At 39.3% G+C, this 23,881-nt stretch overlaps 2 protein-coding genes across 15 annotated transcripts in view; one reads left to right on the top strand and one right to left on the bottom strand.

Annotated features, from left to right (window-relative positions):
• Window positions 1-14,184: 14,184 nt before the first annotated feature.
• hyi (hydroxypyruvate isomerase) lies at window positions 14,185-22,580 on the top strand. The gene is made up of 8 exons (XM_051896437.1): window positions 14,185-14,558; window positions 15,120-15,231; window positions 17,395-17,509; window positions 17,965-18,043; window positions 18,134-18,183; window positions 20,264-20,333; window positions 21,752-21,886; window positions 22,198-22,580. Exons 1-8 carry the CDS (start codon window positions 14,360-14,362, stop codon window positions 22,263-22,265), a joined length of 828 nt encoding a protein of 275 aa, XP_051752397.1. The 5' UTR covers window positions 14,185-14,359; the 3' UTR covers window positions 22,266-22,580.
• Window positions 22,433-23,881, bottom strand: part of LOC127514061 (KICSTOR complex protein SZT2-like) — a 105,788-nt gene continuing 104,339 nt past the window's right edge. For all 14 annotated transcript variants that reach the window (XM_051896420.1, XM_051896429.1, XM_051896422.1 and 11 more), the window contains one exon: window positions 22,433-23,495. In XM_051896420.1, the coding sequence (XP_051752380.1) occupies window positions 23,352-23,495 (144 nt within the window). In that variant the 3' untranslated portion in view covers window positions 22,433-23,351. The remainder of the gene's footprint in view (window positions 23,496-23,881) is intronic.

Genomic DNA, 23,881 nt, shown 5'->3' with positions numbered 1-23,881 from the left:
AGGAAAATCCCAAATTCAGTATCTCAGAAAATTAGAATATTGTGAAAAGGTTCAATATTGAAGACACCTAGTGCCACACTCTAATCAGCTAATTAACTCAAAACACCTGCAAAGGCCTTTAAATGGTCTCAGTCTAGTTCTGTAGGCTACACAATCATGGGGAAGACTGCTGACTTGACAGTTGTCCAAAAGACGACCATTGACACCTTGCACAAGGAGAGCAAGGCACAAAAGGTCATTGCAAAAGAGGCTGGCTGTTCACAGAGCTCTGTGTCCAAGCACATTAATAGAGAGGCGAAGGGAAGGAAAGATGTGGTAGAAAAAAGTGTACAAGCAATAGGGATAACCACACCCTGGAGAGGATTGTGAAACAAAACCCATTCAAAAATGTGGGGGAGATTCACAAAGAGTGGACTGCAGCTGGAGTCAGTGCTTCAAGAACCACTACGCACAGACGTATGCAAGACATGGGTTTCAGCTGTCGCATTCCTTGTATCCAGCCACTCTTGAACAACAGACAGCGTCAGAAGCGTCTCGCCTGGGCTAAAGACAAAAAGGACTGGACTGCTGCTGAGTGGTTATGTTGCCAAAGTTATGTTCTCTGATGAAAGTAAATTTTGCATTTCCTTTGGAAATCAGGGTCCCAGAGTCTGGAGGAAGAGAGGAGAGGCACACAATCCACGTTGCTTGAGGTCCAGTGTAAAGTTTCCACAGTCAGTGATGGTCTGGGGTGCCATGTCATCTGCTGGTGTTGGTCCACTGTGTTTTCTGAGGTCCAAGGTCAATGCAGCCGTATACCAGGAAGTTTTAGAGCACTTCATGCTTCCTGCTGCTGACCAACTTTATGGAGATGCAGATTTCACTTTCCAACAGGACTTGGCACCTGCACACAGTGCCAAAGCTACCAGTACCTGGTTTAAGGACCATGGTATCCCTGTTCTTAATTGGCCAGCAAACTCACCTGACCTTAAACCCATAGAAAATCTATGGGGTATTGTGAAGAGGAAGATGTGATATGCCAGACCCAACGATGCAGAAGAGCTGAAGGCCACTATCAGAGCAACCTGGGCTCTTATAACACCTGAGCAGTGCCACAGACTGATCGACTCCATGCCACGCCGCATTGCTGCAGTAATTCAGGCAAAAGGAGGCCCAACTAAGTATTGAGTGCTGTACATGCTCATACTTTTCATGTTCATACTTTTCAGTTGGCCAAGATTTCTAAAAATCCTTTCTTTGTATTGGTCTCAAGTAATATTCTAATTTTCTGAGATACTGAATTTGGGATTTTCCTTAGTTGTCAGTTATAATCATTAAAATTAAAAGAAATAAACATTTGAAATACATCAGTCTGTGTGTAATGAATGAATATAATATACAAGTTTCACTTTTTGAATGGAATTAGTGAAATAAATAAAAACTTTTTGATGATATTCTAATTATATGACCAGCACCTGTATCTTAGAATCGTGAGATATAAACTCGCAACTGCGAGTTATAAAGTTCAATTCTGAGGGGAAAAAGACAATTCTAAATTCTGATATTTTTTATTTTATAACATGCAGTTGCGAGTTTATATCATGCAATTCTGAGAAAAAAATGTCAGAATTGTGAGATAAAAAGTTACCTTTTTTAATTTTTTTATTCAGTGGCGAAAACAAGCTTCCATACTATGACTGACAAATATGCATCACATTAAGTCAGTTAAAATAATAGTTTATGCTAAAACTGTGCAATCCAAATGCATGGAAACTTTATATGCAATTTAAATACATAAATCTTGAATTTGTGCAGGAATGAGGCAAGATGAACAGGTGCTCATGATTATCTGTAGGGCTTACAAGAATTTAGTGGACAAAGTTGCCAGGGATGATGTTGAAATCTTCAGTAGCACTCCACAACATTCTCAAAATCGATTAACTGCTGTCCACGGGACACTTTTTAAGGGAAGGAAATCACACTGACAAGTGCATGTAGAAAAATACAGCTATCAGATAAAGGAAAAGACAGATTTCTTGTGTAATAATTAAATCATTAAAAGCAATCTGTCGTTCTCACTGCTGTAAAAAAGGGCCCCTGACAGTGCAGTCTGTGAAATCTGTGATTTTTATCTCTGGAGGGAGGCAGTGAAAGGATTTGATTGTGCCATCACACTGTGCCGAAAGAATACAGAGCTCTGTGTGGGTGAGACGGGCCCTGATCTTACACACTTTTCCCTGGTGATTTTCTCAATCGTAGGAAGAACGCGAGAGCAAAAGGTTTTTCAAGCTGTCTGTTCCATTTGCTACTCCGTTCCTGTCTCTCATACCCCACAATCCGCCCACCTTTCCCGTCTTCTGTCACTCACCGGTGACAGATCAGCCGTGACCTCCGAGTATGAATACCGAGCAAAATGACAAGCTCAAATTCACATGTAGCCGGTAATTGTTTTCCATCGAGCCCGCTGGTTTCTTTTTGGCACACGCGAAAAGCGTAACCAAATTTGCTTTTCCATTTGGGGAGACATTATGAATGGATGACTTTAATTATTTTCTATCTGGATCAGTTAAGCACGTTGGAACCCATCTGCAGGTTCGTGGAAGTGGCAGAATCCAGTGAAAGAGTCATTATCGGGCCATGTCAGCTCTTAGCTTTAGCATACATTAGAATAAGTGTGACTGCCTGTTGCACGAGAGATAATGAAGTTGACGTTGGGAGACAGAGCACTTATAAGTCTTGCGAGCTTGAAGAAAACTCGTCTTTCTGGCACGCTACTGTACTCCATGTTTCGCCAGAGTCGTTCGCTTATCGAACACGTTATCCGAATGTCTGCACCCAGCGAGCGGAAATCTCAGCCAGCAATAAAAGAGGCAAATCTCTGACATATAGTTCTTTGAGTTGCTCCCGCTAGGTAGACATTTCCATGTCTGAACTGTGCCTATCAGCTGGAACTGCAGATTTCTGCTTGAATCCCTCTCTAACTCTGCTATTTGAATTTATTCTTGGGTGGTTGTACCTTGTAGATGTTTTTCATAGGGCGTCTGGGTTGACTGCCTGGTTCCTGATATTGATTAAAGCAATAGTTCTCTCCAAAATGTAAAATTCGTCATTTTATTCACCCTCATTTTGTTCCAAACACAAAAGAACAAATGTTCTTGCATACAAACAACACAGTGACCACGTCTGTCAAGCACTGAAAAGGACAAATAAGCACCATAAAAGTTCAAAGTCATAGCATGTGAGGACTGTGACGTTGCTTCAGCTTTTTAAACCAGAAGAATTAGGGGGAGACCGGGGATGGTTTTTGTTTGAGCTTCAGTAACTCAGTGGTTGTTTGTGCTAGATGACTCAAATTTAACGTAGCCACTGCAAGACTTGATTTTCCTGCTAAGACAAAAACTGAGATCAAGCACCCTGCAATAAAGCAATAAAACTCATCTGGAGAGAAGATCTCAAAGAAATAGCATAGGACAACGCCTTGCCCTCACACATCTACAGGATGCAATAGCCCTCCCCCCAACACACACACACACACACACACACACACACACACACCCTCCTTCCTTTCCCCCTGACTCAAGTCACTGAAAGTTCTCCAAGAAGTATAATGTATCTGGTGTATCTATTGTTTATTCCTTTCATGTTTGGTATCATTTTAAATGTCTCAGTGCGTTTGGTAAAATGGTCTCAATTTCACAGCAGTCACTGGTATTATGAAGATTAAAAACAAAGGAGAATTCTGTCCTCCTTTTGGGTGTTGAAACACCCACTCCTCTCCCCCAAAACAGGTGTTGGGGTAATAAATATTTACAACCCTTTTGTTCTGGTCTGTATATAAGGTAAAGTGCAAAGCAGTCAGGGGGGATTTTCTGTAGCCAGAGACCCCCACACAGTGATGGACAAGTGTCTTCAAACACTAATCCACCACTGTGTGCATGTGCATTTCAATGGATGTTATGCATTTATTATTTCTGAATTGGCTTTTAATTGTCCAACTATGAAATTGACATGATACATTTTTACTTGACAAATAAAATGTTATATTTGATTTACTCTGGATTCTTCTGAAATCATTATGACCAGTAGATTATTGGAGTCCATATTTCCGCAAATCTGCGTCAGGATAGATTCAAACTAAAGGCCCATGAAAGGAGCATGTTAGCACATCATGGGACTTTTTGATTTTTATCTATCAACTGGCTTAGCAAGTTGCAGTATCGTGACTAAGAAAACTGTGTTTTTGTATGAACAAGCATGTGGCGGTTCGACTCAAATGCATTAGTAAACTCTGCACCCTCTGACTAAGATCAGAACTGGCGAATTTGTGATCGTGAAAGGCACTCACCGGCCGAAGTGACTTTTCTAAGTGATATGGGTCCGTAATGAACGAATAATTGAAAATATGAGATACCCAGAATAATCAAAAATCTAAATTAATACATAACAAATGACTAATTTCCAATTGGGAACAAAACCTAAGAGTAATAATCATTTAAAATTGGAATCAGATTAAACGAGTGAAATTAAGTGAATTTCACAGATGCGCTGAAAAGGCATACACGCGTTAACCTTCGCCCAGGCCGTCGGATTCCGTTTTTGGGCCGATGCGGGGTTCCTTACACCACATTTGTCTACTACAAAGAGAACTCACTGTAACGCAATGTAATGTGTAACGCATAATCACAGATTATGTGAGTTAATGTCAAATACAAAGAGTTCCGTTGTTACAATCTACTCCACTGCTGGGGTGAGTTGTTGTAACACTAGCTAGGGATAGATGTAACAATGAGAGGTAATTTGCTGAAATAACATCCACACTATCAAGTTTTTGCATAAACATCATTGAAGAACAAAGAAAAAACAGATTTAAACAACATGAACAATTTAAGCTGACAAAAAAACATTATATTGTGTTTTTTTAGAACTTTGAATGTAGCGCAAAACAGTTGCCGTGTGTTTGTGTGAGTGTGTGTGTAAGTGCACCCTGTTGAAAAAACCAGCATACGCTGGTTAGGTACACTATATTGCCAAAAGTATTGGGACACCCCTCCAAATCATTGAATTCAGGTGTTCCAATCACTTCCATGGCCACAGGTGTATAAAATCAAGCACCTAGGCATGCAGACTGCTTCTACACACATTTGTGAAAGAATGGGTCACTCTCAGAAGTTCAGTGAATTCAAGCGTGGTACCGTGATAGGTTGCCAACTGTGCAATAAGTCCATTCGTGAAATTTCCTCACTACTAAATATCCCACGGTCAACTGTTAGTGGTATCATGACAAAGTGGAAGCAATTGGGAACAACAGCAACTCAGCCACGAAGTGGTAGGCCACGTAAAATCACAGAGCGGAGTCAGCACATGCTGAAGTTGGCGACTTCAGTGCGCAGAAGTCACCAACTTTCTGCAGAGTCAATAGCTACAGACCTACAAACTTTGTGTGGCCTTCAGATTAGCTCAAGAACAGTGTGTAGAGAGCTTCATGGAATGGGTTTCCATGGCTGAGCAGCTGCATCCAAGCCTTACATCACCAAGTGCAATACAAAGCGTCGGATGCAGTGGTGTAAAGCACGCCGCCACTGGACTCTAGAGCAGTGGAGACGTGTTCTCTGGAGTGACGAATCACACTTTTCTGTCTGGCAATCCAATGGATGAGTCTGGGTTTGGCGGTTGCCAGGAGAATGGTACTTGACTGACTGCATTGTGCCAAGTGTACAGTTTGGTGGAGGGGGGATTATGGTGTGGGGTTGTTTTTCCAGGTTTGGGCTTGGTCTCTTAGTTCCAGTGAAAGGAACTCTTAATGCTTCAGCATACAAAGACATTTTGGACAATTTCATGCTCCCAACTTTGTGGGAACAGTTTGGGGATGTTCCAACATGACTGCGCACCAGTGCACAAAGCAAGACATGAGTGAGTTTGGGGTGGAGGAACTTGACTGGCCTGCACAGAGTCCAGACCGGTCCGGATGAATTAGAGAGGAGACTGCGAGCCAGGCCTTCTCATCCAACATCACTGTCTGACCTCACAAATGCGCTTCTAGAAGAATGGTCAAAAATTCCCATAAACACACTTCTAAACCTTGTGGAAAACCTTCCCAGAAGAGTTGAAGCTGTTATAGCTGCAAAGGGTGGGCCAACTCCATATTAAACTCTACGGATTAAGAATGGGATGTCATTAAAGTACATGTGCATGTAAAGGCAGGCGTCCCAAAACTTTTGGCAATATAGTGTATGTTTTGAAGCATGGCAGCTGGTTTGAGCTGGTTTATGCTGGTCCTTAGTTGGTCATGAGCTGGTTTAAGCTGATCCTGAGCTGGAGCTAGTTGCTTAGGGCCAGCTTGACCAGCACTCGACCAGCTTAAACCAGCTCATGACCAGCTAAGGACCAACTAAGGACCAGAATAAACCAGCTCGAACCAGCTGCCATGCTTCAAAACATACCTAACCAGCATATGCTAATTTTTTCAACAGGGTACTGTATTCCTGTCACATAAGGGTTCAGTCACTAGCTATGTTTCCATGATCCACCTGAACGTGTGCTCAATTGAGGCAGATTATTTATATCTGGTAAGAAGACACGCGCATAAACTACAATGGAAACACATTTACTGAATAAATCCCTTGATACGCAACAAAAAACTCATGTGACTTTGCCTCAACAGAGGATGTGATCGATAACTGGAATCATTAGAATCATCATAGGAGTTGGTTGTAACATTTTTAAAGTCCCCCTGTGATGAAAATCAAGTTTTTAATGTTATATGTCTATGTGGTGTTTTTAACATGCTTTAAGACAAACCATGTGCAAATTCATCAGTCAACACCATTGCTGAGTATTTTCTCTTTAAAACTGACAGTCTCAAACCCGTGGTTTGAAATCGCTGGTGTTTATGACGTCACGAACACCTTGTAACCAATCCTGTCAACGTGCCGACGGGCTTTAGCATATTATTAACTGACCACAAGTCAAGTCAAGTCACCTTTATTTATATAGCGCTTTTTACAATGTAGATTGTGTCAAAGCAGCTTTACATTGATAACTGGTATATTATTTGGCTGCACAGCAGCTCTTAAAGAATAGTGTCAATGTAGGCAGATCAAAGCACTGTTGAATATCAAATGTCAAGTCAAATGTCAAGTGTCCCCAACTAAGCAAGCCAGAGGCGACAGCGGCAAGGAACCCAAACTCCATCAGGTGACATCAGGTGACAGACAAGTGGCAAATTGGTGTTAAAAAGGAGAAAAAAACCTTGGGAGAAACCAAGCTTAGTCGGGGGGCCAGTTCTCAACAATCACAAGGGAGTCTCAAAAAAAGGTTATCCCGGTATATTTTCCTGTTGATATGAAAAATCGTGTAGATTTAGCAATATGGCGGGTGTATGATGTATATTACGATGTTATGATGAACTATATGCCTTTCTCCACTGATGTTCTGAGTTTTTCAAAGCGTTTCTAAGGATACTGACTGTTGAAGGCAGCTGTCTGACTCGTGAATGTGAACATGGTTTGTGTAACATTACCAACACATGATTAGCTGTTTGATAACATAGTCAAGCAAAATGCTAATCATATTAAGTACCGTTATGTGTCCGATGTTGTAAAAAAGCGATACCATTGTGCAGCGTTTACCTCAGTAAGTTGACCGAGTGGATCTCGTCTGAGCTCGTGAGTGGAGGCGGGGCTAATTATCATATTCATAGATCCATGTATATTAAATGAGGCAAGGGTGTAGAGTAACATTCAAGCTATTTTAAGATTTTTTTTTTTTATTTTTTTTTTTTACAGGAAATTTTTTTTTAAATATGTAATTTTGGTGAACAAAGATGAGTTTTAAGGGATACAATTATTGACTACAGGTGGACTTTAATAAACTGTTACTTACAAGCATCCCTACCCCAAACAGCCACAACATAGCTAACTGTTTTAGCATGTGGGTTTTAAGTTAGCATAAATACAAAGCATCAAATTAAACTAGAGAAACAGCTACCTCAGGTCATGTAAGTTAAATAATTGTATCTACAATTCAATGATTGCTAGGCAAAAAATAATCTTGATAAAAAATAAAAATAAAAATCTTTCTTACCGGAAAATCATTTTTTTGGTCATAAAATCAACAAATCTGCTCATAGTCACATGCAATTTCTCCTGTAAGCTTAAAAAAGAAGATGGGAGTGTATGATATTGATGATGTTACCACAGCTCTTTTCGGACCTGTCAAACTTACAGTGATACATCTAACCTCATGTTACAACACTCCCCAAATGACTCAAAAAATAATAATAAAAAAACAGTTCCTTTCAAAATTATCCATGGTTAACATCTCATAAAATGTTTTAGAGTTTCATGACTGAAGCTCTCAAATCTCATTTGTGTTTGTCAAAATTTACAAAATGACACATGATGCATCAGATTGATATTATTCATGCCAAAATGCAGCAAAGACCAATGTAATCTTCTCCAAATAAACAAAAGACTTCAAAATAATACAATAAATTTGTGAGCACGAAGCAGAAGAGAATAGAAATATGAACTTTTTAGTGCACTGTGTATGTCAGATCTCTTCCTGCATTACCGTATGTCCAAGAATAACGGCTGGCTTGATGAATAATTGACTAAATGAAGTCTCAGTACATGTGAGAAGGTGAAAAATGCATGCACAAGACTTAAAGAGAGCTGGCTAAACAGGATGTTAAACATGATAGCTGGCCCACAAGCCTCGGAGCTGACACAAGTCTTACATTTGACGCATGCAGCTAAAATGTGCAGAAAAAAGTGCTTATTGCTTAACAGTGTCCTTGATCAAAGAAATAGTTCACTCAAAAATTATAATTCTGCCAGTGTTTACTCACCTTCATGTCATTCCAAATCCATTTCCAATAGTAATTTCCAAATAATAGAAATTATGAAAAGCAGTTTTCCATGCCTTAGACTAAGAACAAAGAATTAAGATACAAAAATACTGAGGATAATACTGGTCTCTATTGACCTCTCATATCTATGTATGAAAGACTGCAACTGTGTGACCTTTACGCTAATCATGTCTTTTGTGGTCTGTTTTTCATCTGCATCTTATCAAAATGTGTATGAAACTACAAGGCCTTCATGGTCTGCATATGCGGCACATTATTGTTGCTGATACATTCGCTTCATTTGCATTTAAAGCAGTTCTTTTCAACACGCTTCTCTTGAACGGGCTCAAAATATTTAAAGTACGTCCTAATATCAGAAATATGAGGACATGCATTGTTAACTAAAAGCTCACTGAGTAGGACACAGGCCCAAAGCTCTTAACCGTCCTCAATATCCAATGAAGAAATGGGTCTATTACTTTCCAGTAGTGACATTTACTATGTATCAAATGCGGCCCCTCATTCACTGCCTCCCCTACAGAGCAAATCCATTTCCTCCTATGATTAATTTCATTGTTGCCGGAGATATTATTATTCTCCTATTCTGCTCAGTCTGGGTCCGGGGATCGGGCTTGATTTGTAATTCTGCTTGGGTTTCACTGTTGTTAGGAAGCACATGCTCACCAGAGCTACACGGTAATAAGATTCCGGGCACTCGTTTTTCCCGTCAGAACCGAAAACATCATTCCAAAGCCAGGTTATTATGGCAACACAATGCCCCACCGGATAGCGGGTCACAGTGGATTATTGCACAATAATGACGGAGGAAAATTAGAACATATCAAACCTGGAACATTACAGTCCAAAGCACACAGGTAATCATCATTTACAGCAATTAAGTTTAAGCCATTTCTGAAAAATAATAGTCAATGAGTTTGATTCACTTATGGGTGAACACCCTTGGATTTACATAATAATCTCATCATCCGGGTTATGTCCTAATTATTGTTATATTTTGATTGGGAATGATTACCTTGTAAAGTAATTGTGTTGGTTTCTTGTTCTCTTACTGTACAAACTTGAATTTGGTGTTTTTAAAATTGCCAACCCAAGAATATATATACTGTATTTTACTTGTTGCTCCTCATACAGTTTACATACACCAAACTTGGCCTACATCCCTTCAAACTATTCAAACTACATGAGGCTTATGAGCTTCAGACTGTTGTAAACCTGCTGTAAAAGGTCAAAGTGCAGATAAATACAAAGTTCTCTCATGAAACTCTAGATGGCACAGGCTAATAGGTTATTTAACTCAACCTGCTCGTAATCACGTCGTTATCTAAGGGGGCACAGTGGATTGGTTCCTGCTGTATCAGTGGCCAATGAGCTTGTGTGCTCAACCTTAAAAAACTCGGGTAGCATTTGCCTTAGCAGTGCAACGCACTTTAGAAACCCTCCACCTTCCCCAGCTCCACCTGTATAGATCTGCTACGGGTAATTCATGTACGCTATATTGTACAACAGCAGGATGTCTTACTTGCTCACAGCAGTGTGTCGTGTATTTATTAGCAGTAGCAAGTCCTGTACTTGCTCTGCAGCAGCAGCAGCAGCAGATCTATTCTGCCAAGACCACTGTTACCACTTGTCACTGTTTGTTTCACTGTGTATCAAGTGGTCAACTGCTGATCTTCCTCAGCAATCACAACAGACTGGGCCATCTGACCAATCAGAGCAGAGTAGGCTCTTGGAAAGGAGGGTTAGAGAAACCGAATCTTTACAGAACTGTTTCACATGCTGTGAGAAAAGAGTTGATGCAGCAGTGTATAGCCTATTATGAGAAAATTAAAGCTGCAGTCCTAACTTTTTTTGGTTAAAAATCAATTTTTGAGCAAGTACATAACCAGCCAGTGTTCAAAACTATCTATTTGCCTTAGCCCGATTCACAATGGTAAGCTTGTAATAATGTTTTAAAATAAAATCAGTATTGGTGGGTTTCCACGGGAAATTCAAGCATGCAGCCGTTCTTCTTTGCGTCATTACGCCACGTCTGTTTACATAAAGGAGTCCCAGCTAGTAGGCTTAATGGCGTGTGATGGATCATTTAGCCTTTTTTCACAGCATCTGCAATAATTAATCTTACCAATTTGATGGCGGATTGTAATCCAGAAAGGTCCAAATGACAATCATCAGTGACAAATGGAGATTCACCTGTAGTCAAAAGCAAAAGACTTCGGACTGCAGTCGGAGTGGCTATGGAAATTAAAATCTTCAGGTAACGCTAATACACACTAAATACACATAGTCACGCAATGCTGATGTTGTTAACATTAACAATTTGAAGAACGAAGTATAACAACAATAATAATAATTTGCACGGTTTGACGTTATCCAAGCTAAGCGATCGTTAGATTTAATCACAATTGGCAGCGCGGTTGTAATGCTTTTTTCCTCAGTTGGTCATAACAAAAGTGGCAGACATCTTACTTACTTGTTCAGATGACATTTTCTGGTGAAAATTCTTATTTTGGTAATACTTCCGTTCCGAAGTACATATCCACACCGACCTGGTGACTGACAGCAAACATTAGATTCATCCGCGCTGAGGAGCCGTGCGAAGGACAACCGACGTAAAAATGATAATTCCACAAATGACTACTACAATTGCAAGATTCAAACGGAGATGGCGACAAAGAGGCAAAACATACGGACTGCAAATTTTTTGACCTTGGATGCATCTGAACCTATTGTAAGAGACTCCAAAACAAAATTACAAGCCTTTAAAATAGCATAACAGGAGCACTTTAAAACAGAGCAGGGCATTTTAGATATTTATTATTTTTTTAATTAAGATAAAATCCATTAAAGAAATGTACACAATATGATGGGCTGAAGACTTTTGCTTTATATTCACTTTTGTCTTTCTCTCGCAGAGGTGCAGTAAACATCTGTCCAGTATTGGCTGATGGATAGTGCTTCCTGAAGATTGGACTGATAAGTGCAGCGGTGTCTGGCTGTCATAGCTGAGGCAGGCTTGTTAGGGCTCAGACCTGAGAGGTCTAAACGGTCCCACTTTCAATTTCCTGCTCCAGTGACCTCTGCTTTCTCACGGCAGTTCCTGCTTTCTTCTCTAGGGGTGTGTGTGTGCATCAGACCATCCACCATCTGCTTACTGCTACATATAGCTTTACTGTTTACTGAATACTGCACACTATAGTATTTTGTTCTTTTAAATGTTACGTGAAACAGCTAGCAATATTTCATAGCAAATTATCAGCTACATTGTTGTCACATGACATGTTGCATGTGAGTTGTGTCCATCATTCTATTTTGTGTAAAATGTCTACAAAGTCTGATTAAAAATAATAATAATAATAAAAAAGATATTAAAAGACATGTAGGCTCGGAATAGCATACTATTAATATTTCTGCTGTACATTCTATATACTGTGAAAATAGTAAGAGCAGTATGTTAGTAAGCTATTTTAAACACAGCAAATGGCTCACAAGCAAAGATTAAATGTGCAATTGTCATAAAAATATTCTAAACAATTTGTAGCCATAACGACAAGTAATTCTCTTGCAATGGATTGTAATGAAACACCATACTTGAATGGACAATCTAATGGATGTTTGACGTGGACGCATTAGGGAGTGATTGTCTTATTAAAGACAGAAAGATGCAACTACTTTAATAATGTCAGTGATGTTGACTTTTATTCTGAGTCATTGTTGCTTATGTATAATGTGTTGTTCCTCTCAGTTCAGGCAGATTGTTCTGCAGTTTTTATATTCCATGAGCGTACTTGAGCCCAGGTGGTTCATTAACCTTTCCTGACCTCCATGTGGATGTTGCATTGAATATTTTCTATAAACAACATGGAAGACACTCACATAGGAGGATTACATCACCTTCTGTCCCAATAAGTATGAAAAAAACATACAGTAGGCATAAAACAATAAATTAAAAGATATTTATAAGCCTACTCCATGTAGACGAATCAACACCATTTAAAGAATTAAAAAAAAAAAAAAATCTCATTTGGAAATTTTGGATACAACAAAAATGATCCAAAATGATTTTTATATTTTTTTCTCCCCTCAGTTAAGCTCATGTTTCTTTTATCAATTGATATTTCTTATCAACACATGGTACATAAATCATCATTTTGCATACTATGCATAAGTACAGTTAGATTACTATAACACTTCCAAATAAATAAATATAACTGCAGTAATATAATTGATGCTACAGTCTATAAAAATTCTTAATCGCTGCCTCAGCAATTCCACTGTGGTACAGAACTGAAATATGGCATTCACATTTTCTCAATTTACAGTAAAACTATCTTAGATACAGTTTAAGCTTAAAGGGATAGTTCCCCCAAAAATGACAATTCTGTTTGGTTACCCATATTCTTCAAAATATCAATGCAATATTATTGTGGAGTAGCATGAAAGCGAATGAAAATGTTATGTTACTATATGGATACATCGAACCAGAGAGGGTTTACATTAAATCGTGTCCCACTGACTCCCCACATGACCCAGCAGAGGTGGTTCTGTATATATGTGCATGTGCTTCTATGAGATACACCGATTTGATGGGTTTCCTGTTCTGAATACTGTCAATACATCATGCATGAGGCATATACGCCAGCCAAGCAGAAAGCATAAATTTGCACTTTCAGCGCTTCCTTCATTGCTCACTGTTATCATCCTCAAATGGGAACATTGGTTTCAGCACCACCGTTTCTTTCTATATCTCACATTCAAGTGATTCTATGGACACATTTTTATCTCTGTCAGCCTTGCAATTCAAACGTAATGACTTTTAAAGACATAGCATATTGCTGAAAAAAAGACAAAGATGTTCCAAAATGTGAAAATTTCGTATGTAAAATGCAAAACCTGGCCAAATTGATGTTAAGTCGAAATTGTTGGAAGTTGTCACTAATGTGTATGGTTGTCACGAGCTCTATCTCAGTAACAATAAGTTACGTCAAATACCAGTAACACAATTGTAACCTCTTTTCCATTTGTTTGTTTGTTTGTTGCTAAAATGCCTCTAATAAGTTGTTTAATGCCCATTGTGACAACATGCACTACTATTGGTTGAGTTAAAAAAAATTTTTAGTCAAGACTTTAAAGTTTGCGTATATACAGAAAGTGGCTTTGAAACCTTCACCTAAGAAATGAGTAAAAGTGTGACAATTAGCACCAGTCACAACCTTAATAATAACATAATTATTAATATAATAATAACATAAAACATGCATTATTGGGAAACATAAACTATATTTAATTATGTGTAATATTAAATAAAAATTGGGTAAACATTACCGAGAGCCTCAGCGTCAGTGCGCATGCGCGCAGAGAGACACGTGTGCAGTCAGCTGAACGCTGAGGATGTAAACACTGAGCAGCGCGTGTTGATCAATAAGCGCTGGACCTTGATCATTCAGTTAGTTATTAGTTTTGCTGTCTGTCTCCCAAACAGCTGTATCTGTTTGTCCTGCTGCAGACGTTTCAATGGCCCCGTTAAAGTTTTGTGCCAATATTTCATGGCTCTTCACGGAATTGCCGGAGTTCACGCAGAGGATGCGTGCTGCTGCGCGCGCGGGGTTCCGAGCGGTCGAGGCGGCGTGGATTTACAACGCTGACCTGAAAGAGTTAAAAGCAGTGAAGGATGAAACTGGACTCGAATTTGCACTCATAAACACACCCCCGGGTAAGACATAGTGAATGACTGACAGATGTAAAAGTAGACAGACATATAGATAGATTCTTTATTAAAGCGATGGGGGGAAACTGCAGTTGCAGTGATATAATGAGACGTGTTCTCTAACCTGTCAGCTCACAGTTAAAGGTCTCTGAAGGGTGCTTGTCACAGACAGGAATAAAATAACTTTCAGTTCATTGGTCACAGACATAATGGTGCTTCATATGCAGATAGAACTGCTTAATGGAATAGATCCGACCTTTCTCAACTCATGGGGGAAGCATGTACCGGTTACACTGATCTGATGCAGTTCTGCTCTGATGCAAGACTTGTTGCACCACACTAAATCGCCATTTAACACTATTGAAATTCCTCCTCGTTTTCTTAGTTCAGCTTTAAAATGCAGACCCAAACTGTTTTGTAGATAATTTCAGTCTTAAGTGTGCAGTCTATCATTAGGTTTTAACTTCTATATCCTCCACCATTTTGTGCATCACGTACACAAACAAAAATAGCTTTGAAATGTCATGATAAATCTTATGTGTTATTTGTTGTCTTTTTGTCCTCCAGGAGATTTAAATGCAGGAGATTTGGGATTGGGTGCTGTTCCTGGAAGAGAGCAGGAATTCAGACAAGGTTTGGATCTGGCGGTGCGGTTCGCCAAAGCACTGGACTGCAGAAGGTACACTGCGAGTCTTACACTGTGTTGATGTTTAATGTGCAAGAAGAGTAGGATTTTAGTCCAGTAGAGTGCTGCGGGGATGACATTTTTGTAGGCCAAAACCCAGAGACAAGTTTAGGTTTTTAGCACTTCTGGTTCCTCACTGCAGAACACGAGATCTAAGGGGCGGAGATGGGTAGGTTTAGGGATATGTAAAGTAGGAGGAGTTGGATCCAAAACCATAGGGTGGTTTAGGGATATGTAAAGTGGGAGGAGTTGGATCTGGATCCAACCTCGCCCCCTGGATCTCGTGTTCTGCAGTGAGGACCATCTCGAAAGAAGTGTACCGCACAAGTCCTGAAAAGTGAAACCGTAACATTTCGCCCCCTGTTGGCTGGCTGTAGTACAGGTCATAAACCCCACCCTCTCTATGTAATCGAATGTGACACGAACCAAACTAAAAAATCCAAATAAGTCTTCTTAGGTAGTTCTTATCACGCCGACGTTATGTATGTTCATGTGTTTGTTGTTTTTCTAATAGGTTTGGTTGTAGTTATTTGATGCTATAAAAATGGGGTGTAACCTCATGATTGACAGCTGTTCTTCCGATTGAGTCTTTGGGAGCGGGACCTTGATCAAAGCCATTTGAAGGCAAATCTGCAACCTTAGCCAACCTTTAGACAATTTTTTTAATGGATGTCAATGGAGGAGAGGCTTCACTACGCTGAATAAACTGCTTTCGTGAAGAAATAGCATATCGTTTAATGAATCAACAGCCCATCAGCTAATCTTCAGCATGTTTGCTCTTAAACATTCGTTTTGGATTGATCTATTTTTAGAGTTTACACCAAAGAAAAAAAAAAGCTGTTTTATAAGATAAGTCATGGACAATTATTTGACAGGTATGATTCAGTTTATGCCACTTCTCATTCATTTCTATGGTATCCGCAAACAGTGATGAAATCCAATGACGTCAAGGCTGTAATGTGATTGGTTATCAAGGCACATGTGATCCAAGTTAGCTGTTATGCTTTTTCCAATGGTAGAGCAACTGACCCTAGTATCTCCCAATAATAAGACCATCTCTGCCTTGATACCACGGCTGCACCTCACGATCACTACTGCGCAGATTCGGGCTCTAAATCACATAATCGGTACAAGATATCAACAGGATATTTTGGCTTAATTTTTCTGGAAGAAAGTGGAGACACGTCTATGGCGGATGCTAACAAGTGTCTAAATGGGACAGTTGTCAGTGACACTCATCTACTCATTATTCACGTTTACAGCCTCATTGTGTTTATACTACCTCAAAATGTTTCTTTTAAATAAAGACTGAAACAGTTGTCAGAAGCTTAGTGATGATGTTAAAGTCATGTGAATGTGGTGTAGTTCGTTTATAGCATACATTTAGCTTTTTACTTCTGTATTTAGGCTTTAAAATTCATAAATGTTGTGTTCATTTGTGAAGATTATCATAATGAACAAAATGTGTAAGAATCATGAATGTTTGTTGGTCACAGAGTTTATCCTCTGCAAGAATCCAAAAGCCAATGGAAAAATCCTATTGGGTTTTTGTCTAGGGAAGCCGGGTGACGCTAACATCTGGGTTGGCCTACAAAAATTATCATCACTGCAGCGCTCTATGGCAATTCAGTTTGTGCTGGGATACTAGTCCTGATGCTGCTGAAATACAAACAATGAACAAATTGAAGTGTTGGATTCACATGAAAGAGATCATTTTTATTAGTTGTTTCTTGGTGTCTGGTTAGGACACAAATTGCATAATGCAACTATAACAGGGATGCATCATTTCAGTGAGCTGATTTATATTCACAGTAGATCGTTCTAAGTTCCCTTCACATTATGTAAACAAAAAACAAGCCTACTGAAGCTGATAGAATGGGAAACAGGACTTAAGCATCTAGACATGAAGGTTCACGCTGTTACTCACTAAAATAGTTTCAGATCTGCTGAAATCATCTCCCCGGGGGCTTGCGTCTCTGCAGCGCTGCCCCACATGTCTAAATGTCTTATCTAACACATTCACATCCTCTCCTTGTTTTCACGATCAGCTGCGATTTTGCAGGCGATCTTGAGACGTACGCAGTAGGCCATCAGCTGAGGATGTTTTACTGTGTTTTACCTCTGCTGAGAGTAACTCATGCTAATGTTTCTCTCCAGGATCCACTTGATGGCTGGGAGGGTGCCTGCGGGGGCGGACCGCTCTGCCGTTGCCATGGAGATGGAGGACACCTTTGTACAGAACCTGAAACATGCTGCAGGTGTCCTCTCAAAGGTGACCTCCGCCCCCTTTACTGCATCATAATGTGTCGCATGGCAGAGGGCCAGAATTTGTGTTTATATTCCACTGTAGAAGTTCAGGAGATTTTCTGTGAAGTTTTCTTTATAGAGTTTTCTCTACATTTCACAATGACAACAGTGGTTTGGCTAGAGTATTTTTTTTTTTTTGATACAGCAGCCTAATTCCTTTTAAATGTGCAAGTCACAAAAGTAAATTTACACAAAAATATGAAGCAGCACAACTGTTTTCAACATTGATGATAATCAGAAATGTTTCTTGAGCAGCAAATCAACTAATAACTTGATTTCTGAAGGATCATGTGACACTGAAGACTGGAGTAATAATGCTGAAAATTCAGCTTTGATCACAGGAATAAATTACATTTTAAAACATGTTAAATTAGAAAACATGAGCTGTGGCTTACTTTTGTATTCTTCTTCGCTGTACAGGAAGGCATTCTTGGATTGATTGAGCCAATCAACACCAGAATAACAGATCCACGATATTTCCTCGACTCCCCAAACCAAGGTAAGAAGGTTTTTTTCTCAAGGATGATTGTATATTTTGTGTCCAGATTACTTACGCATGTGTTTTTGTCTTTATCATCACATCCCGTAGCTGCAGTGATTCTACAGAGAGTCAGTCATCCCAGCATCAGGATGCAGATGGTGAGCGGAACACATTCACAGTCAAGGTTTTTATTTTATCATTATTCATGCAGCTTTTGTTCATGCATCTTAAATTGACAGACATCAAATATTTGTACTTTTTCAGGATCATTGAAAATGAAAATGAGTGAAGGTGATTCTGACTTAAGTGAAGTGACTTAAGACAAATATAGTCTTATATATTCATAGTAATTTTAACTTAAAGCTGCAGTCTGTTTTATCCAAAACATTTTTTTGAGCATGTACATAACAAGCCAGTGTTCAAAACTATCTCCTTACCTTAGCCCGATTCACAACGGTAAGCTTGTAATAATGTTTTCTAATTCGGGTGGTACTGGTAGGTTTTCGTGGGAAATTCGAGCATGCCGCCGTTCGTCTTTGCGTCATTACGTCACTTCTGTTACATAAAGGATGAGTCCCAGCTAGTAGGCTATATCACATGTAACGGATCATTTATGGCCTTTTCTCACAGCATCTGAATAATTAAACTTATCATTTTGATGGTGGATTGTGTGGTATGACAAATTAACGTTAGTGATTCGACTGTACAGAAATTGAAATCTACAGGTAATGCTAATACACACTAAATACACAGTCACGCAATGCTGATGTTGTTAACATTAACAGTTTGAGAACAAAGTATAACAATAATAATAATAATTTGCATGGTTTGATGTGATATGAGCCAAGCGATCGTTAGATTTGATTACCATTGGCAGTGCGATTTATTGTAATGTTTTTTTTTCAGAACAAAAGTGGCAGATATGTTAATTGTTCAGATGACATTTTCCACTGAAAATTCTTATTTTGGCCATACTTCCAAGACTACATTCGGTGACTGACAGCCCAGACATTCTCCTCAAAACATTAGATTCATCCACGCTGAGGAGCCCACCTAAAGATGATAATTCCGCAAATAACTGCAATTGCAGATTCCAAACAGAGATGGCGACAAATGCCGTGTCTACACTGGATGCGGCGCGGTGCGACACGACAAATTCCCGACAGTAAACGGATTCCCCGTTCTATTTCTGACTTAGTCCAAGTTCTTTCCAACGATCGTCTTGTTGCGTTCAGTGTAGACAGCTTTTAAAAGTCGCGTCTGGTGTAGACACGGTGAAAGAGGCAAAACTTACGGACTACAGCTTTAAAGATATTTGTAATTTGTTTACATTATAATTTTTATACTTCAACACCCTAGAAACTATGGAAGCTTGTTTCCACCACAGAATAAAAAAATCATTTCACAATTCTGATAATTCTTTATATAAGAGTTTATATCTCGCAATTCCGAGATCAGATATAAACTCAGAGTTGAGAGATTTAGGGTACGTTTACATGACAGAGATGTAACTAAAAACGGAAAATGCATGTTATCGCTTTCAAAAACCTTGAAACCCATTTTCAAAAGTTTGCGTTTTCCGGCTCCCAAATCGCTGTTGTCATGTAAATAAATGGCCAAAACTAATAAAAAGTTTCCAGTTTTTATGTGAAAAGTGTCTAAAAAAAGTCATAATTATGAGATTAAAAGTCATTACCTTTTTTATGCCTTCCATAAGAAACCATATTGCAATCCACTAAAAAAACTCTGCAAACACATAGTGAAACCCACTCACGTTTTCTGTTAGAATCTAGTTATCTGCTCTTTCAACCTGTTGTGTTCCGCGTTTTACCTTAATTCGTGTTGTGTTTGTAGCAGCAGTGAGAAATGAGCATCATGTGAAGTCATTTTCACTTATCTTATTACGGAGCGGCTGCACTGCACATGCTGTCCTTTCCAGGATAATAAAATCACTTTCAGCGCTTTTTGATTCCTGGGCTGAATAAATCATATGAGGGGAGTTTGTCGAGGGACTCGCCGGAGGGATGCCGGTGCATTAGGCAGCTGCTGTGTTTGTTTCCAGACGGTGAAAGAAGGACTTGAGTGTGTTTCTGAATGGCTCTCTGTCGCCAGCTCAGCTCCGTCTGAGGGAACATAAAACCCACAGCGAAGATGATCAACCGCAATCTAGAACAACACCAGTTAGAAGCAGATGTATGACTTGAGATTACACAACACTGTCACACTCTCTTTTTGCAGGACATCTACCACTGGCAGATCATGGATGGCAACTTAACGCAAAATATACGCAAATACTTACCAATGACAGGTAAATGTGGGACTGTTAAAGTCAGCATGAAATTAGAGCTTATCTTACACTCTTAAAGGGTTAGTTCAGCCAAAAATGAATATTCTGTCATTAATTACTCACCCTCATGTCGTTCCACACCCGTAAGACCTTCGTTCATCTTCGGATCACAAATTAAGATATTTTTGATAAAATCTGATGGCTCGTGAGGCCTGCATTGAGAGCAAGATAATTTAGACTTTCAAATGCCCAGAAAACTACTTAAGACATATTTAAAACGGTTCATGTTACTACAGTGGTTCAACCTTAATGTTATGAAGTGACGAGAAAACTTTTTGTGTGCCAAAAAAAAAACAAAATAATGATTTTATTCAACAATATCTAGTGATGGGCGATTTCAAAACACTGCTTCATGAAGCTTTGAAGCTTTACGAATATTTTGTTTCGAATCAGTGGTTCGGAGTGTGTATCAAACGATCTCAAACTGCCAAAGTCATGTGATTTCAGTAAACGAGGCTTTGTTATGTCATAAGTGTTTCGAAATTTCAATGGTTCACATGACTTTGGCAGTTTGAAATACGCTTCAAATCACTGATTCGAAACAAAAGATTCATGAAGCTTCATTAAAGCAGTGTTTTGAAATTGCCCTTCACTAGATATTGTTGAATAAAGTCGTTATTTTGTTTTTTGGCACACAAAAAGTATTCTCGCCACTTCATAACATTAAGGTTGAACCACTGTAGTCACATGAACGGTCTTAAATATGTCTTGTCTTTAGTACCTTTCTGGGCGTTTGAAAGTTTAAGTTAACTTGCTCTCAATGCAGGCCTCACTGAGCCAATTTTTATGAGCCAGATTTTATCAAAAATATCTTAATTTGTGTTCTGAAGATGAACGAAGGTGTTACGGGTGTGGAACGACATGAGGGTGAGTATTGACAGAATTTTCATTTTTGGGTGAACTAACCCATGCAGACCAACACCGACAGTCACCAGATTACGGCACATCACTTATAGACATTCTAACGCTGATTCAACATGTTCAATTGGTGAAAACAAGCTCTGACAGATGCCAGCAGACTCTGACATGGGTAACGCACTGATCTGACAAAACCCGACAAAGTGTCTGTGGGTGCGGTGTAAATTGGCCTTTAAAAACAAAAGTTCTTTATTGGCATTCCATGAAGAACCTTTAAAATCCATGGAACTTTTTGTTAATATTTTTAATTAGATTTTATTTTTATATTTTCTGTTTTCATTTTAATTTTGGTTAAAGTTTTAGTAAATTTGATGTTTTAGTCATGTTTAATTTTTAGTTTATTTCAAGTAATGTAATTTTTTTATGGTTTTAGTTTTAGTTAACAATACATCAGGCAAGAAACAGCCATGAATTGTAGAGAAAAATCTGTCAATTGACTCACAGCTTTACCGCTGCCGCAGGTCACATCCAGATTGCTCAAGTTCCTGACCGTCATGAGCCGGACAGCGATGGAGAGCTCAGTTTCTCATACCTCTTTAAACTGCTGGAGGAGCTGGACTATCAGGATTACATCGGCTGCGAATACAAACCTCAGGGTGAGTGAAGGAAAGGTCACAGGGCACTTGGGTTAATGACAGTTTATGAGGATTGAAATTACTCGTTTCTCCATGAATTTTTAAGATTTAAGAAAATAAGGACCGAGTTTGGACACCCCTGCTGTACATCATTAAACAAAAAGATTCTGATGTGACACTTTTGTTGGTCCTGAACTTACACTCATATCCTGTTTGCAACCACTGGGATTGAAAACTTTGCAACTTAAAAGTTGTTGAACAGCATTTATTGTAATGAGTATTGAGAGAAATTTAATTCTTGGTAATTCATATTTGTAAATGTGATTCTCCAGGTTCCACGGAAGCGGGTCTGGACTGGGTCACAAGATACTGGAACAGTCACAACCGAGGACCAATTTAATTCCTTAAATTCCTCCATTTTCTAAAAGGGCACCGTGTAGTAAAATGCCAAGACTGTAATTTTCTACAGCTTAAAACTGACTCCCATTTTCAATCGTTTTATTTTTTAATATTTCACTTGTGCATGGCTGTCAATAGCTATGTAATGGCATTGGACATAAAGAACACTGCAGATGTTTTAATTTAAGATTTATTGTCAAGCGTTTTTTCTTACAAATCCACCTCTATTTACATAATGTACAAATTACAACATTCTCAGACATTTGAAATGCTAATTAATGTTCTAACTTTTTAATAAATCTTTCTTCCAAAAGTGTCCAGTGTCCTTCAAGAAAACAAAACAGTAAAACACATTTTATTCTTCAGTTTTTGTCATTATGGGAGTTGAATCATCCCGATACATTTGGTTTCCTGCATGTGAAAAGCGTGTCAAAGGTTTCCCATGATCTTTGCACGTCTAGTGTTGTCTCGTTAGTAGGACTAAGTGTTACGCCGCCCTTGATGATGAATGTACATGAGGACCATGCAACTATTTCAAGAGATTCTTCTTGAAAGATGAATATAATAATAGCTGAACTTCATAAGATAAAATAAAGGCATAAAGGCACTTTTGGGGTGATAAAAGGGCAGTAAAGAAAGTAGATGCATTATGGGGCAACCTGCAGCAACAGGTGGTTCTTGAAGAGCACAGATGAAAACTTAAGACTTGTAAACCGAATCGAATGTGCACTGGCTACAGAGACATCAGTTTCCTATCAGCATCTGAGAAGAGAGCAGCACAAATGAACACTAAGACTACAGAAGGACAGTATGGCTTTGGCAAACCAGCGCAGTCTCACAAGCCACTACACCCCTCCCAGTTAACCGCACTCAAATCAGCAGGGCAGCCCATTTAGCTGTTTTCCCTTGCAAAATGTTGGCAATTTAATTGCTTAGATGGATGCAACCTGGCCGACGCAGCACGCAGTACACTCACAAGATGCACTTAGTCTGCGAGCGGGAGGCGGCTCAAAGCTGAAACTTAGCACAAACAGATTTCAGACACTGAAAGACACACATGGGGCCGCTCGCAAAGGTCCGCACACGTTCACAGCAGGCCCGTCCAGAGGTTGTAGCATGCAGTGTTGATGACGGACTCCAGATGGTGGTACATGGAGACCAGCTGAGGTGGAGGGCTGCTGCTCGGCTGGGTCTGTGCGGGTAAAGGCTCCCTGAAGACAACCTTCAGACTCTGGAAGCAGAAGAAAAGAGGGTGAAATACTGAGATCTGTGCTGGGATCAAGTTTGACGTGCAGTGACGAGTCTTCTTCTGATATTTCCTGTCTAGTTGTAGCCAATATGCTATGCTATAGAGGATTTAAGTTAAATATAGCCTTAATATTAAATTCTACATAGCTCAACGATTTGTTCAGGAACAAGTAATAGATTAATAAGACCAAAGACTGCCTGTTTTATGTACCCAAAATGAATGATATCTTATATTTAAGCACTATAAGAAATCCCCGAAGCACTGGCCAAGATGAAGCTGTTCCTGGCGGGTACACGAGCAATGAACGGCCGCTGATGGCCTGGAGCTCGCATCTCTGAAAACGTCTAAGCAAATTGTAAAATAGGCGC

Source organism: Ctenopharyngodon idella, chromosome 6 (genome assembly GCF_019924925.1).
Source record: "Ctenopharyngodon idella isolate HZGC_01 chromosome 6, HZGC01, whole genome shotgun sequence".
Taxonomy (NCBI): domain Eukaryota; kingdom Metazoa; phylum Chordata; class Actinopteri; order Cypriniformes; family Xenocyprididae; genus Ctenopharyngodon; species Ctenopharyngodon idella.
The sequence above is the reverse complement of the archived record's forward strand: the minus strand, read 5'-3'. Positions and strand labels throughout refer to the sequence as shown.